The following is a 13,989-nucleotide window of genomic DNA, read 5'->3' on the forward strand; positions in this document are numbered from 1 at the left end:
TGTGCCAGCTGTGCCACCAAGGTCTCTCACAGGGAGTTGTGCCACTGCACAATCACCTCCCACAGGACCAGCTGCTGCTGCACTTTGAGCAGCTGCTGGAAGCAAGGGCTGGGTGGAGCTGGGGCTCCCCAGGCAGCTGCTCCTCGGTGCCAAAGGGCAGGGTCTGTGTCCCCTGCCCGAGCCAGAGGGACAAGGAGACAGCCATGGATCCAGGAGTTGTGCCCTGCCTGGGCAGAGGACACACCAGTATTAAATCACAAGTTCTGATTTGAGTATCTGCTCGACTTCCCAGCATGGATAAGAACATAAAAATCAAACTTGGGGTGCTTCCTATGTGTTCTATTCACTGCATCTTACAAGTCGTGATTGTTACAGCTGAACTCACTCCTGCATCCAGGACAGAGTTGGATTTGAGGACAGATTCTCTAAGTAGCTGGAGTTAGGAGCAGTCCTACAAAGGTGGACACTGGGTTGGACTGGGTTTTTGCAGGCCTGCTTTGGAGTAAGTGTCAGACTTACAATTTAGCTGGAAATAAATGTAACTCACGTGATCCAAGAGCTTTATTGATGCAGCAGGCACTTCACTTTACATTAACCCAACGCCAGAGTCCAAGAGTCCTTCTCCCACCCTCAGCTGCAGGATCCCAGCCTGGACACAGCTACCTTGGGACTAAGCAGGACACACGGGAGCTTGTACCACCACGCCTGGCTAAAGCAGCATCTGAAATACCTGTTCACTTACAGCAGGAGGAGGCAGGAGTGTGCCTTCTCCCTGCCCGTTAAAGAAGGGAGCAGGAGCATGTCTTGGCTCCTGTATGTGATAGTCGGAGTATGCAGGAATACCTTTACTCTTCCCCCACCTTTAAGGTTAAAAGCATTCCAAGAGGAGGTTACTGTAGGATTTCAGTAGATTGCAATCTCTAATAAAGATGGACCAGTGTAATTTCAGCTTATTCCTTCTTCCGAGTCCAACCCTGACCGTCACCTCTGTCCAAGTTAACAGTCTTTAGACAGTCTTTCTTGCTGTGAGAACTCTTATAATGGAGCCCAGGCCTCCTACTGCCAGTGCCTGTGGGAAAGGAGAGAGGTTACAGAGTCACCACGTCCCACACAGAACAAACACCAAAGAGTTCAGCACAGAAGGGACTATGGCTCTTCTCCAAAACTAGAAACTGTAATTCTCCACAATCTAACCATCTTTTGCATCTCCAGTGTTGCAAGTCACCGACAGAGCAGAATGTCTCGCCTCCTGTATCCCTGAGGAGCAGGAGGAAGGATTCACTTCAGTTGCATTTGTGTCCCTCAGTGTGAACAGTGTTTCCTTCTGAAGTCTGGAAGATGGAGGTGATTATGAAAAAAATAATTTTTTAAGCTGACTGCTGGAAGTGGGGCGTTTACTTTGCAACCACAATCCAGTAGATTGCTCTGCAGAGTACCAGAGCAGAGCGAGACGTGCGGCTGGGGAACACGACCAGACAAATGCAAAGCATCCACCTGGAGCAGGACTGGCAGGTGAGAGCTCCTGAGCTACCAGACCTGCCACAGGCCTTTTCCAGAGGACAGACTGGTACTACCACTGAGCTGACTACGATCTGAGCAAGCTACTCATCCTACCAGTACTGCCACAAAGCAGGACACCAGGCTTCAAACCCTGCCTACTCAGACCTGCCTCGTTCCTTTCACAACAGAGAGCATGAGATGCCTTTCATGTCCCTGCACGCTCCGAGTACCAGTCAGGGTGGTGTTGTGTCACCTCCCACGCTGACCTGAAAGCACCTCAGTGGAAACAACAGGAAAAAAAGAAAAAAAAACAAGCAGAAACATGTTCTTTGCTGTCCCAAGAAATTCTCTCCTCCCTTGTCAAGGCCTGGCAAAGCTGGTGACAGCAGCCAATAGCTGGAGTCACGCTACACCAGCTTTATATACAGCAGGAAAAAGCTCTGCACCTCGGGAAAGGACAGTGGCATTCACAGCAGCTGCCCTGCACAGGGAGCTGCAGCGTGCCCAGGGATCAGTTTTCCTAGGAGCACTGACAGCCAGGGCTTCAGCCAAAGCCCCTGCAGGGGGGGAAGACTTCACTTGGATTCCTGCCCGGGGGCAGGGGCACCCAGCAGCTGCTTCAGGGCTGTGCCTCAACCCAGAATGTGCCTGGGCCCATCACACCAGGGAAGAAGTTCCAGTATCAGCTGCTGGACACATCCCACACTCCCTGTTTCACAGCTGACATTCCAGAGGAACGAAAGAGGCCCCTGCTGGTCCCCACTGGAATCTTTGGAGACCTCAAAATCCTCTCCTGGGCAAAGCAAACAGGTTTGCTAAACCCTGTGACTCAGCTGATGCAAACTGCCAGTGTGACCCCCCGAGCTCGGCCCCAGAGGAAGCTGCAGCTGCCCCGTCCATCCCATCACATCTCCACTGCCACCCTTCTCCTTGCTGGAGCCCCTGCACGCCCTGGGGGCCAAAGGCAGCACAAGGAGAACTCCCTGCTGCAAGTTTCCTCTTCCCATGGTAGAGGGTAAGGTTTGAAATACAGGCAAAGGCTTTGTGAATGCAGGCTCGGAGAGAGCAAAGGTAAAAGGAAACAGTGAGCAAAGATAAAAGGAAACATCCCTCCTCAGGGCTGAGGCCCTGCCCCACCTGCTTCTCTTCAGGGGCTCTCCTGAAACCACTGCCAGGACCCTGCGAGCAAGCCAAGAGTGCCCCCAGCACGTACCTTTTCATGCCACTGGAGTAATATTGCACTGCTGTTTTCTGTTGGCTTTTCAAATCCTTTATAAATGTACTTCATTAACAAATCAACACCGTTTCTGTCTAAGGAATTCACCGCTTGTTCTATTTCACTGCTTTTAAAAGATGTGAGGACTTTAAGCATCGTTCCCTGGGCCTGCTCCTGGGAAGACAAGGCAAAGAGAGAAATGTGAGGACGAGAACAGCTGGAAACGATCCCAAGACTCGTGTTTGGCAAGAGATGGCCACGCTCCAGGCTGGGTTGTTTGGGTGAGCGCGGTGAGCAGAGCTGGGGTTAGCGGAGGAAGGGGCGAACACGGCGGGATGCCCGTGCCAGCACACGCTCGGGGCTGTGCCCAAAGCAGCGGCGCCGCTCGGAGCGGCCCCGCCGCTGTCCCCCCGGCCCCGCCGCTGTCCCCTCGGCCCCGCCGCTGTCCCCCCGGCCCGCCGCTCGGAGCGGCCCCGCCGCTGTCCTCCCATGCCCGCCGCTGTCCCCCCGGCCCCGCCGCTGTCCTCCCATGCCCGCCGCTGTCCCCCCGGCCCCGCCGCTGTCCCCCGGCCCCGCCGCTGTCCCCCGGCCCGTACCTTCACGGCCTGGCTGCGGCTGCTGCCCGGGGAGCTGCGGATGGCGGCGTGGAAGGCGCGGAGCGCCTCGCCCGTGCGGCGGCGGTCAAGGACTCAAACGGGACGTGCGTGCGCGGCCCCGCAGCGCGGCCCCGCCCCGGCCGCTCCCCGGGACCCCCGGGACCCCCGGACCCCCGGCCCAAAGGATATTGCCTGAGCAGCGCCTCCACCTCGGGGCCCGCATCGGGCTCGGCCGCCGCCGCCTCCTCGGGCTCCTCCACGAAGCGGTTCTCGTCGTACTGGTCGATGTCGAGGCGGCGGAAGCGGGACGAGAGCGTGCTCCGCGCCATGGCCGCCGCCCGCCGCCGGCGGAAACGGCACCGGCACCGGCACCGGAACCGGAACGGGAGCGCGCGCCGCCCCGCCCCGCCCCGCCCCGCCCCGGCCCGCCCCGCCCGGACAAACACGGCACAGCCCGGGAAAATCCCAACCACGGTTTAATGTTCACATCCCGCCGCCGCGGCTCCAGCCGGGATCCCGAGCGGAACGGACACACCGGGAACGCGGAACAGCCCTTGGAGCGCTTTATTGGGATCCACGTAACACTCGGAAACGCCGGCTCGGTCCTGCGCCGTGAACGCAGCACGGGCAGCCCCGGCCCCGCCGCACGCCGCGCGCTGACTTTGCTGCTGAAATTTCTTAAAACTTACCAAAAACAAAAAGCTGAACAAGAGACGGGCCCGAGCGGCTCCCAGAGCGCGGTGGTTAAAGGAATCGGTTCATCTAACCCAGGATTAGGCGAGGACTACATGCAGTAGTACAAATCTCAAGGACATATTACAAATACTCTGAAATTAATCTAGGGGCAGGGGAAAAAAAAACTTGCTACAGACACCATAATACACAATAAATTTAGATAATTTAAAAATAAAAAAGGCAAGAGGCAGCATTTCAGCAGCAAAGTGCTCAATAAAAAGTATATTGAAAAGGGGCAGGACAGGGAGAGGTGACAGCAGGCGGGCGAGGGCTCAGAGGAAGTACGGCGTGGTTGTCCTGGGAGGAATGACACGCTCTGAGTCTGGAACTGCGCGGAATAACTTTGGTTCTCTTGTATTTACATCTTTAAAGACCATGATGGACGCGATGTTCCCGCAGCGGTAGCAGTAGTTGGGCGCTGACCATACCGTTACCAACTTCTCATCAAACATGAATTTGTATCCTTCGTGGACGAGCTGGTGCGCTCTGCAGATCAGCTTCAGGTTGTTGATGTGAACAAACTGCAAGGGAAAGGGAAAATCAGCGTAATTTCAGCTGCTGCCCACACCACGTCTGCTCCTGGCCTGACGGCACACAGCAGCACGGAGAACACAACAGGAGGAGTGAGAGCGCTGAGAAACCCCTGTGAAACCCCTGTGAAACACGGGTGGCGACACCCGAGCTCCGAGGAACAGCGTGACACCCGGGGCTGTGCTGTCCCCAGGCTCAAGCCTTCCTAACATGCTGTGCCAGGGCCACACGACAACGCAGCTGAGTGTGGCCAGGTCAGGGTGTAGGGCCCTGAGGAGTCTGCTCAGTGCAGACACAACAAAATTAACTCAAGAATTGCTTAAAAAATGGTATTTTTCTCCTAGATCCTTAGGAAACTGTTCCATAGACAGCCCAGGAACACAAGTGAGTCCCACCACATCAGACTTTTCAAAAGCAAGATAGGCATTAGTACGTCTGGCAGTTACATTTGTGCTTTTAGGTTCAAGTGGCTCATTTTTTCCATCTGGCACAAGCCAAACTTCCCCACCAGGAGTTACTGGCAGAGGCGTGACGGGGGAGTTCGGTGTCCTGCAGTGCCCTGGGTGCACTCAACAGCACCCTGAGCTGAGCCCGTGGCTCCCCCATCCCCAGCCCCGGGCTGCGTGGCCCTGAGCAGCAGCGTTACCTCGTTGGTGACCTTGGCCCCGAAGAGCCAGCCCGCCCCGCGCGGGCTGATGGCCCACGTGTCCACGTCCTCCGGGTCTGACCACACCAGGTCGCAGAAGGCGCCTTTGTGAGGGATTTCCTGGTTCCGCTCAATGGTCCGGATCTGGTCCAGGGTCTTGATGTCTGGGGAGAGGCCTCCGTGCACGCACAGGATCTGCTCGTCTATTAGCTGCAGGGAAGTGACACAGAGCCCTCAGCAGCGCTGCGGGGAGCTGCAGCACCCACTGGGGCCCTGCCGGCGCTGCCGGCCTGGCCTCTGCACTTACAGCTGCTATCGTCAGCATGTCGAACACTTTGGTGCAGTATCTCCAGGCGTTGGCGTTCCCGTATTTGGTTTGGCACTCGTCTGTTGGAGAGAAGGGGTTTGTTCCTCTTGATCTCGGGAAAACACTGCCGGCAGAACCTGCACGCTCAGGTGTGTCACACGAGCCCTGTGCTGGTCCTGCTGCTGCTGCCCAGGACCAGCACAGCAGCAGGGAGCAAGCACCTCACGCTCTGCCTGTGCCACTGAACGTGGCACTGCGACACAAGCAGAAACCCCGTGTGCCAGAGGAAAAGAGCTGCGAGATCTGCCTCAAACACATTTAATTTCAGGAGCACCATGACAACGCTGCAGCCTGTGTCCCACCCAGCCCCCAGAGCCCCGCGCCGTGTCCGTGCAGCGTGCTTCCCGGGCAGGACTCACCGTAGAACCCGTACACCTGGGTGATCTGCCTGCTCTCGTGGTTGCCTCGCAGCAGCGTGATGCGGTCAGGCCACTTGGCTTTGAGTGCAAGCAGGTACGTGAATGTCTCCAGGCTGTAATACCCTCGGTCTACAAAGTCCCCCTGGAGGCAGAGACAGCGGCTCATAGAGTGACAGTCACACGGGAAAGTGCCGGGTGACACATCCCAGAAAGCGCCCGGTGACAGAGCCGCTCCTCAGTGCCACACGAACCCGGCGCTGCAGGGCAGGGGATCTGCGGGACCCACAGGCACTCCCTCCCCTCACGCTGTCCTGAGCTGACCCGGGACACCGGGCAGGGCGGGATGCTATGCCTCGCCCCCGGGCTCCCGGCGGCACAACCGGCGGGCAGGAACCAGCAGCGGCCCCGGGACTCGGGAGCCCCCCGGGATTTCCCCCCCAGCCCTGTCAAACCCGTCGCGGCCCGGCCGCACCTACCATGAAGATGTAGTTGGTGTCGGGGACCTGCCCGCCGGTCCGGAACAGCTCGCACAGGTCATAGAACTGCGGGGGGAGAGCGGCGTGAGGGGGCACCGGGCACCGGCACCGGCCCCGGGCTGCACCGGGAGCGGCCCGGCCCGGCCTTACCTGCCCGTGGATGTCCCCGCAGACGGTGACGGGCGTAGAGACGGGCTGGACGTTGGACTCCTCCAGCAGCAGGTCACAAACATAGTCACAGAGGCGCTGCGGGAGGAGCGGGGCAGTGTCGGGGTCAGCGCCGGGACCACCGGCACCGCCCGCTCCGGCCCGCCCGGCAGCGCCCACCCCGGCCCCGGCCCCGGCCCGCCCCGGCTGGCCCCGGCCCCGCCGCCGCGGCCGCACCTTGAGGTCGTTCTCGGGCAGGTACTTGCAGAGCCGCGCGATCTCCACGTACTTGTCCAGGTCCAGCGGCGCCATCTTGGCTCGGCTCGGGCTCAGCGGGCCCCGCCCGCCACTTCCGGCCGGCGGAGCGCGCCGCGGGCGCGGGCGGAAGCGCGGGGCACTTCCGGCGCCACTTCCGGCCGGGCCCCGGCGGCGGCCATGGCGCCGCGGGCGCTGCCGCTGCTGCAGCCGGGGCGGAGACCGCGCCCGGGACGGTGGTGAGCGCGGCGGGCACGGCGGGGGCACGGCGGGGGTGATGAGGGCACAGCGCTGAGCGCGGCGGGCACGGCGGGGGTGATGAGGGCACAGCGCTGAGCGCGGCGGGCACGATGGGGGCATGATGGGGGCACAGCGCCGGGCGGCCGGGGGAACCGGCGGGCCCCGGGCCGGCCCAGCCCGCGCTGAGCGCCGCCCTCGCCCCGCAGGTACCGGCTGAGCCCTTGCGGGGAGCGGCCCCGCGGCCGCGTGGGACTCGGCTGCCTCCTCCTGCCCGGCCGCGTCCTGCTGCTGGCCGGTGCCGACCCCGCCGGCGCCTTCGCGGACGCGCACTTCGTGGAGCTGGGTGAGGGCCGGGCCGGGGCTGGAACCGGGACCGGGACCGGGACCGATCGCCTGTCCCCTCCACAGCCCCGCTGCGCTGGGTCCCCGCCGGCTGGCGCGGGCTGAGGCCGCGCTACGAGCACGCCACGTTCCTGCCCGCCGGCCGCGCCCCGCGCCTCTGGGTGTTCGGCGGAGCCCACCCCGCCGGGAACCGCAGCTGCGTTCAGGCGCTGGACCCCGGTGAGTGCCCCAGCGCCGGGCCCGGAGCGGGGCTGGCCTCTGCTCCCGCACTGGTTGCTCGGTTAATCAAATGTCTTAACTAGAAACAGGAACGTGGGAGAGCCCTGCAGTGAGGGGGGAGCAGCCACAGCCTCGCACATTCCACACGTCCGCGGCGGCCGTCGGGGCCCGGCTGTTCGTGTTCGGCGGTGGAGACAAGGGGGCAGAGCCGGTGAAGGACCAGCGGCTGCACGTGTTCGACACAGGTACCTCCCCCTGCGGGATGGAGCTCTGCCCTCGGGCTGCTCTGGGCTGGGATTGTTGTCTGGGGGCGAGTCCCAGGGAATGGTGGCTGTTCTTCCTGTGACAGGCCCTTATGTTCGTGTGCTCACTGGGAATTCAGACCCAGTTGCTGGTCTGTAGAATTTCCAGAGTTTTCTTCCTAATGCACTTGCACTCCCGTTTTTAGCCACCCTGAGCTGGTCCCAGCCGGAGACTCGCGGTGATCCCCCTTCTCCTCGGCAGGGACACGCCGTGGTTGCAGTTGGGACCAAACTCTTCATCCATGGGGGTTTAGCTGGAGATGTGTTTTACAATGACCTGTTCTGCATCGATACCAGTAAGTGTGGAGGGAGGTACTGCAGCATCTGTGAGCGATGTGCTTTGATTTGGGGGGACATTTTTTCCTGCAATACTAGTTCTTAAGTGCTTTAAGTATTACCTTCTTTGTTTGAATCAAGGAAATGTGTGGGGTTTGTGTAATGCATAACTGCAGCCGTGTTGTTTCCTGCACCAGCTGACATGAGCTGGGAGAAGATCCCGGCCACCGGGGACGTCCCGGGAGGACGGGCATCCCACTCCTCGGCAGCGTTCCAGGAGCACTTGTACATTTTTGGTGGAATAGGTCCAGAGGGGCCGCTGGACACCACGTACAAGTATCACACAGGTAGGGAGGCTGCTCCCAGCGGTGCCAGGGTAGGTGCCAGGCACTGGAGTTACACTGCTGCAGGACTGAACGCTCTCAGCTGTTTTAATTCCTGGTGTTGCTGTGTGCTGTTTAAAGCTGTGACTGTATCTCTGCACTGCAGGAAGGCAGCACTGGACACTCCTGCAGTTTGAATCTCCCCTGCCCAGCGGGAGGCTGGACCACGCCATGTGTGTCATTCCCTGGCAGGCTGGGGCACACGGGGACACAGGAGACAGCCCAGCTGGGACAGAGGCGCCTGTGGCAGCAGGGGACAGAGCTGAGCCCCTGCAGCAGGGCCTGCGAGAGGGCTGTGCTGACACCTCTGTCCACCTGCTGTTCGTGTTTGGGGGCATGGACACTCAGGGGCAGATTCACAGGGAGTGCCTGGTCACCCTCATCGAGTAATTCCCCACAGCCCCAGCCTCGGCCCGGGGTTAATTCTGTCACTGCAGCACGGTGCTGGCACCCCTGAGGGACAGGGGCCCTGCCTGAACACGGCCCTGCTGCAGCCCCAGCCCAGGGAACGTGGCAGCAGCCAAGGTGTTTTAAAGGCACTGCTGGAGCTGGCACCAGAGAAAGTCATTGTAGACTTAACTAATCCCATGGATTGGATAAGGATCAGTTAAATAAAGAGACCAAATTTCAGTTAGGCTTCTTTTTTTTCTAAGAACCCTTATTAGGTGTAAATTACTTTTCAGTCTTCAGAAGACTGGTCTGTTTCATGTGACACTTTATTAAAAGCTCTGAAGCTTTAAATACTGCAGGAAAACATAATTAAACCAAGCTCCTCCCTCACTGCTGGGCACCACCACTACTGCAGGCAATGGGTTCTGGTGGATAACCTGCCTCTCCCAGCTCAATAAAAGCTGCCCCTTCAGGCAGCTCAGGCTTGATCCCCCTTCCTTATCAGATGTTGTAAAACTGCAGTGAGGTCCAAGTCCACCTGCTCCCTGCAGAAACTGAATCCCAGCTCACCCCAAGGCAGCAGAGGCCCAGCTCCTGCTTTCAACCCTCCCACTGTCCCCGAGCCCATGAAAGGTGACTTGGGAGGGTGAGCTGCACTCCATCCTTCTTTAGGGTTAGTCCAGATCCTGGCTGGAGCTGGGGAATGGAGATCACACAGCCAGAACAGAGTCCAGTGTAAATAACAAATTTATTGTGGTCACTCCAGGTAGAAAAGCTCTACACCAAGTTCACATGACCAGGTTGTTAAATAGAATGTTCCACTGCCAATACTTCTAAACCCACATTTACACTCCCACCCCACTCCCCATCCCAGACATCGAGCAACTGCTAACGAAAAGCAGGATACAGCCACGTCGGGCTAGCGGTTCCAGCTCCACTCACGAGTGAAGATTCAAAGTTACATTCCAAATTAAGAGTTCAATATTTTAAACAAGTGTTCCTGAGTCCAATATATACACACACCACATTCGGAGACGCCGGTATCTACAACTCATCCTTCTCTGCTGCCTCCTCCTCGCCGGGCGGGGGGCCGGCGCTGCCGTACAGCTTGCTGACTATGGGCTGAACCACCTCCTCCAGCTCCTTCTTTTGTGCTTTGAAATCTTCTATGTCCCCATCCTGATGGCTTTCCAGCCACTCAATCTTTTCCTCCACTGCTTTCTCTATTGTTTCCTTGTCCTCAGAGGAGAGCTTCCCACCCAGCTTCTCCTTGTCCCCGATTTGATTCTTCAGGGAATAGGCGTAACTTTCCAGCTCATTCCGGGCATCGATACGTTCCTTCAGCTTCTTGTCTTCCTCAGCAAACTTCTCAGCATCGTTCACCATCCTCTCGATCTCCTCTGGCGTCAGCCGGTTCTGATCGTTGGTGATGGTGATCTTGTTCTTGTTGCCAGTGCCCTTGTCCTCGGCCGTGACGCGGAGGATCCCGTTCACATCTATTTCAAAGGTGACCTCGATCTGGGGGACGCCACGGGGCGCAGGAGGGATTCCCGTCAGATCAAAGGTGCCCAGGAGATGGTTGTCCTTGGTCAGGGGACGTTCACCTGCGAGAAACAAGGAGACAGGGTCACTTTCTTTCCCAGCTGTGGCCTGTACTTTGTGAAACCATGAGTGACACAGTTCCTGAGCAAAGTACCTACAGCCTTTGTGACAATCACAAACAAGAATGGAAACCCTACAGCAGACGGACTGCAGCTGTCACATGGGCCACCACAGCTGACACCCACCTTCATAGACCTTGATGGTCACAGTTGGCTGGTTGTCAGAGGCTGTGGAGAAGATCTGAGACTTCTTGGTGGGAACAACGGTGTTTCTTGGGATCAGCTTGGTCATGACACCGCCAACGGTCTCAATGCCAAGAGTCAGGGGACAGACATCGAGCAACACCAAGTCACCTGGAACAGATCAAAGGCAAGACGTGACACAACTTCAACACCAAACACAACACCGCAGACAGCATCCTGAGGCCTCAGAGGCACACAACTCCAAGGACTGGGAAAGATCCAGGTTTGTCTGCATTTGCTGGTCAATGCCCAACAGCCAGTGTTGAGTCAGTGAAGGTGCCATTACCTGTATCCTGGTCCCCAGAGAGCACCCCGGCCTGGACAGCCGCGCCGTAGGCCACAGCCTCATCTGGGTTAATGCCACGAGAAGGCTCCTTCCCATTGAAGAACTCTTTAACGAGCTGCTGGATTTTGGGGATGCGAGTCGATCCACCAACCAGGACAATCTCATCAATGTCAGACTTCTTCAGGTCAGAATCCTCCAGAACTTTCTGAACAGGCTTCATAGTGGAACGGAACAGGTCCTACAAAGACAAAACCCCAAGGGTTGTGAGACTGTAGCGTGCCTCATTCTGCAGCCCCAAAGGTACAACGTACACTACAGAGCAGAGATGTCAAACTGTCTGAGGCCCAGCTCCCTGGCAGGCAACAGCTGCCTGCTTACACAGTTATTTATACTCCAAAGTGCAATGCCACAGCATGAGATGCTGCACATTCCCCGGTCCCAATCCAGAGCTGAGCCTGTGTAACTTTACCTTTCTGAACTTACCATGTTCAGCTCCTCAAACTTGGCTCGAGTGAGTGTCTCCGAAAAATCTTCTCCTTCAAAGAAGGACTCTATTTCAATCCTGGCCTGGTGCTGAGATGACAAAGCTCGCTTGGCCTTCTCCACCTCCCGCCTCAGCTTCTGCACAGCTCTGTTATCCTTCCTAACATCTTTGCCAGTCTTCTTCTTGTAGAGCTTGATGAAGTGCTCCATAACACGCTGGTCGAAGTCTTCTCCACCCAGGTGAGTGTCCCCATTAGTAGCCACCACTTCAAAGACTCCGTTGTCAATTGTGAGGAGGGACACATCAAAGGTTCCACCGCCCAGGTCGAATACGAGGATGTTCTTCTCTCCCTCTCTCTTGTCCAGTCCATAAGCAATGGCAGCAGCTGTTCTGTACAGGGAAGAGGCTGTCAGGGCTGGGGGTGCCAGCCCACAGCTCCCCTGGGCAGGACGGGTGAGGTACTCACGGCTCGTTGATGATCCGCATCACGTTGAGCCCCGCGATGGTGCCGGCGTCCTTGGTGGCCTGGCGCTGGGCATCGTTGAAGTAGGCTGGCACCGTGACAACAGCGTGGGTCACCTGAGCAGGGAGGGACAGCTTGGTTAGAGAAATGACAGGAAAAAAAGTCTGTAAGCAGTACCAGCCACTCTGAGCAGTGCTGGGAACGAGCAGCCCATCTTTAGAGGTGAAGAGCCAGCAGCAGCTTAGCCCATCGAGCAGGGCTGCTGAAGGGGCCTGCAGCACTGACTGCAGTTTGGGATGGCCAGGTCAGTCCTGGAGCAGCCTACCCTTCTCCCATTTCCTAAAGCTGCCTATCAAAGTTGTTCCCAGTGTTTCCTGTACACTTACTTTCTTCCCCAAGTAAGCCTCTGCGGTTTCCTTCATCTTTGTCAGGACCATTGCAGAAATTTCTTCAGGAGCAAATGTTTTGGTCTGTCCACCTCCAACATCAACCTGAATATGGGGCTTAGCTTTCTTCTCAACCACCTGAGGAAAACAAAAGATACTGTCACATTCAACTATTACAACTTGTTCCCAAGGTTCTTTCTAAACACCAAGCAAAACCTCTCTGAGAGGCATAACCTGAGTGCAGCTAACAGCATGAACTGCTGTTTACACACCAATCCTCCTGGGGGGCACTATGAGCAGACACCTCTTCTGCCCAAAACTGCAGGTCCTCCCCCTCCTGTGCACTCGGGGCCCACCTTGAAGGGCAGGTACTTGATGTCCTGCTGCACCGAGGGGTCGTTCCAGGTGCGGCCGATGAGCCGCTTGGCATCGAACACGGTGTTCTCGGGGTTGGATGTGAGCTGGTTCTTGGCAGCATCTCCGATCAGGCGCTCCCCCTCGGGGGTGAAGGCCACATAGGACGGCGTGATGCGGTTCCCCTGGTCATTGGCGATGATTTCCACGCGCCCGTTCTTGAACACGCCCACGCTGGGGTTGGGGGGGGAGAGGAACGGTCAGGCGGGGCCGCGGCCTGCACACATCCCCGCAGCCCGCCTCCCGTTCCGCTCCTCCCCGCGCCCCCCGCCGCCCGGCCTGCCCCGTACCAGGAGTAGGTGGTGCCCAGGTCGATGCCCACCACCGTGCCCACGTCCTCCTTCTTCTCCTCGTCGTCCGCCCGGACGGCGCCCAGCGCCAGCAGCGTCAGCAGCAGAAGCCTCATACCGACCGCTCACCTACCGAGAGGCCGCCGGTTACACAACGGAGGCGCCATGTGCTCGGCCGCCCCCCGCGCCGCAGCCCCCCAGCCCCCGCCGTGCGGAGTCACCCCCCGCTCCCGCCCGCTCTTTCCGTGACCCCCACCGCCATCCCCGCACCCCCGACGGGCCTAGCCCCGCTCGGCCCGGCCGCGCCCGGCCCTCACCGTTCAGAAGCGCCGCGCCCGAACCGCCGCCAGGCCGCGCCGCCCGCCCTTTTATACCTTCCGTTACCTCTTCGTGGAGCCTCCCCATTGGCTGCCGCGCCCTCGCTGGAGCCTCTCCATTGGCCGGCTGCGACCAAGCTGGCCTCCCGCGATTGGCGAGCGCCGCGCGCCCGCTCCGCCGCGCCCGGCGCGCCCCCCTCGCGCCGCCCCATTGGTTGCACCCGCCGGCCGCGGCCACAGAGAAGCGTGAGCCAAGCGGAGCGTCCCCATTGGCTGGGCGGGACCACGGCCGCGGGGTGGGGGGGCACTTCTGGAAGTTTCCATGGTTACTGGCCCGGGGGGATAGCCCGGCGCGGGGGGGACACCGCCGCTCCCGGGGCACCGGGGGTACGGGCGGTACCGGGGCACTGCCGGGAGGGACGTGCGGGGAGGCTGGAGCCGGGCGGCATCACGGCCGGGTGTACGGGCAGAGCCCCGTCCCGCCCCGCCGGGGCTGAGTGACCCGCGTGTGCCCCGCGCCCGAGG

The 13,989-nt window shown here is 59.3% G+C and overlaps 4 protein-coding genes across 4 annotated transcripts; 1 reads left to right on the forward strand and 3 right to left on the reverse strand.

Annotated features, from left to right (window-relative positions):
* Window positions 1–548: 548 nt before the first annotated feature.
* On the reverse strand, window positions 549–3,709 carry ARPC5L (actin related protein 2/3 complex subunit 5 like). Its single transcript, XM_072936551.1, has 4 exons — window positions 3,502–3,709; window positions 3,313–3,394; window positions 2,714–2,890; window positions 549–1,069 (listed from the first exon to the last, which is right to left on the reverse strand). The coding sequence occupies exons 1-4, from the start codon at window positions 3,639–3,641 to the stop codon at window positions 1,007–1,009; spliced, it is 462 nt and encodes a 153-aa protein (XP_072792652.1). The 5' UTR covers window positions 3,642–3,709; the 3' UTR covers window positions 549–1,006.
* Window positions 3,710–3,861: 152 nt separating this feature from the next.
* On the reverse strand, window positions 3,862–6,885 carry PPP6C (protein phosphatase 6 catalytic subunit). Its single transcript, XM_002188742.6, is given in 8 exon segments — window positions 3,862–4,568; window positions 5,225–5,434; window positions 5,532–5,611; window positions 5,951–6,092; window positions 6,427–6,492; window positions 6,577–6,683; window positions 6,686–6,749; window positions 6,751–6,885. Coding segments are annotated over 8 exon segments (1,053 nt in total). The 3' UTR covers window positions 3,862–4,319.
* A 33-nt stretch (window positions 6,886–6,918) lies between these two features.
* Window positions 6,919–9,220, forward strand: RABEPK (Rab9 effector protein with kelch motifs). Its single transcript, XM_030286937.4, has 7 exons — window positions 6,919–7,067; window positions 7,275–7,411; window positions 7,477–7,629; window positions 7,713–7,874; window positions 8,078–8,227; window positions 8,405–8,554; window positions 8,697–9,220. Exons 1-7 carry the CDS (start codon window positions 7,009–7,011, stop codon window positions 8,978–8,980), a joined length of 1,095 nt encoding a protein of 364 aa, XP_030142797.4. The 5' UTR covers window positions 6,919–7,008; the 3' UTR covers window positions 8,981–9,220.
* Window positions 9,221–9,709: 489 nt separating this feature from the next.
* Window positions 9,710–13,580, reverse strand: HSPA5 (heat shock protein family A (Hsp70) member 5). The gene is made up of 9 exons (XM_002192619.6): window positions 13,465–13,580; window positions 13,148–13,276; window positions 12,800–13,031; window positions 12,444–12,581; window positions 12,061–12,173; window positions 11,594–11,984; window positions 11,111–11,348; window positions 10,768–10,935; window positions 9,710–10,584 (listed from the first exon to the last, which is right to left on the reverse strand). Exons 2-9 carry the CDS (start codon window positions 13,261–13,263, stop codon window positions 10,025–10,027), a joined length of 1,956 nt encoding a protein of 651 aa, XP_002192655.1. The 5' UTR covers window positions 13,264–13,276; window positions 13,465–13,580; the 3' UTR covers window positions 9,710–10,024.
* Window positions 13,581–13,989: the final 409 nt, after the last annotated feature.

The sequence above is a fragment of the Taeniopygia guttata genome, chromosome 17 (assembly GCF_048771995.1).
Source record: "Taeniopygia guttata chromosome 17, bTaeGut7.mat, whole genome shotgun sequence".
NCBI classification, from domain to species: Eukaryota; Metazoa; Chordata; class Aves; order Passeriformes; family Estrildidae; genus Taeniopygia; species Taeniopygia guttata.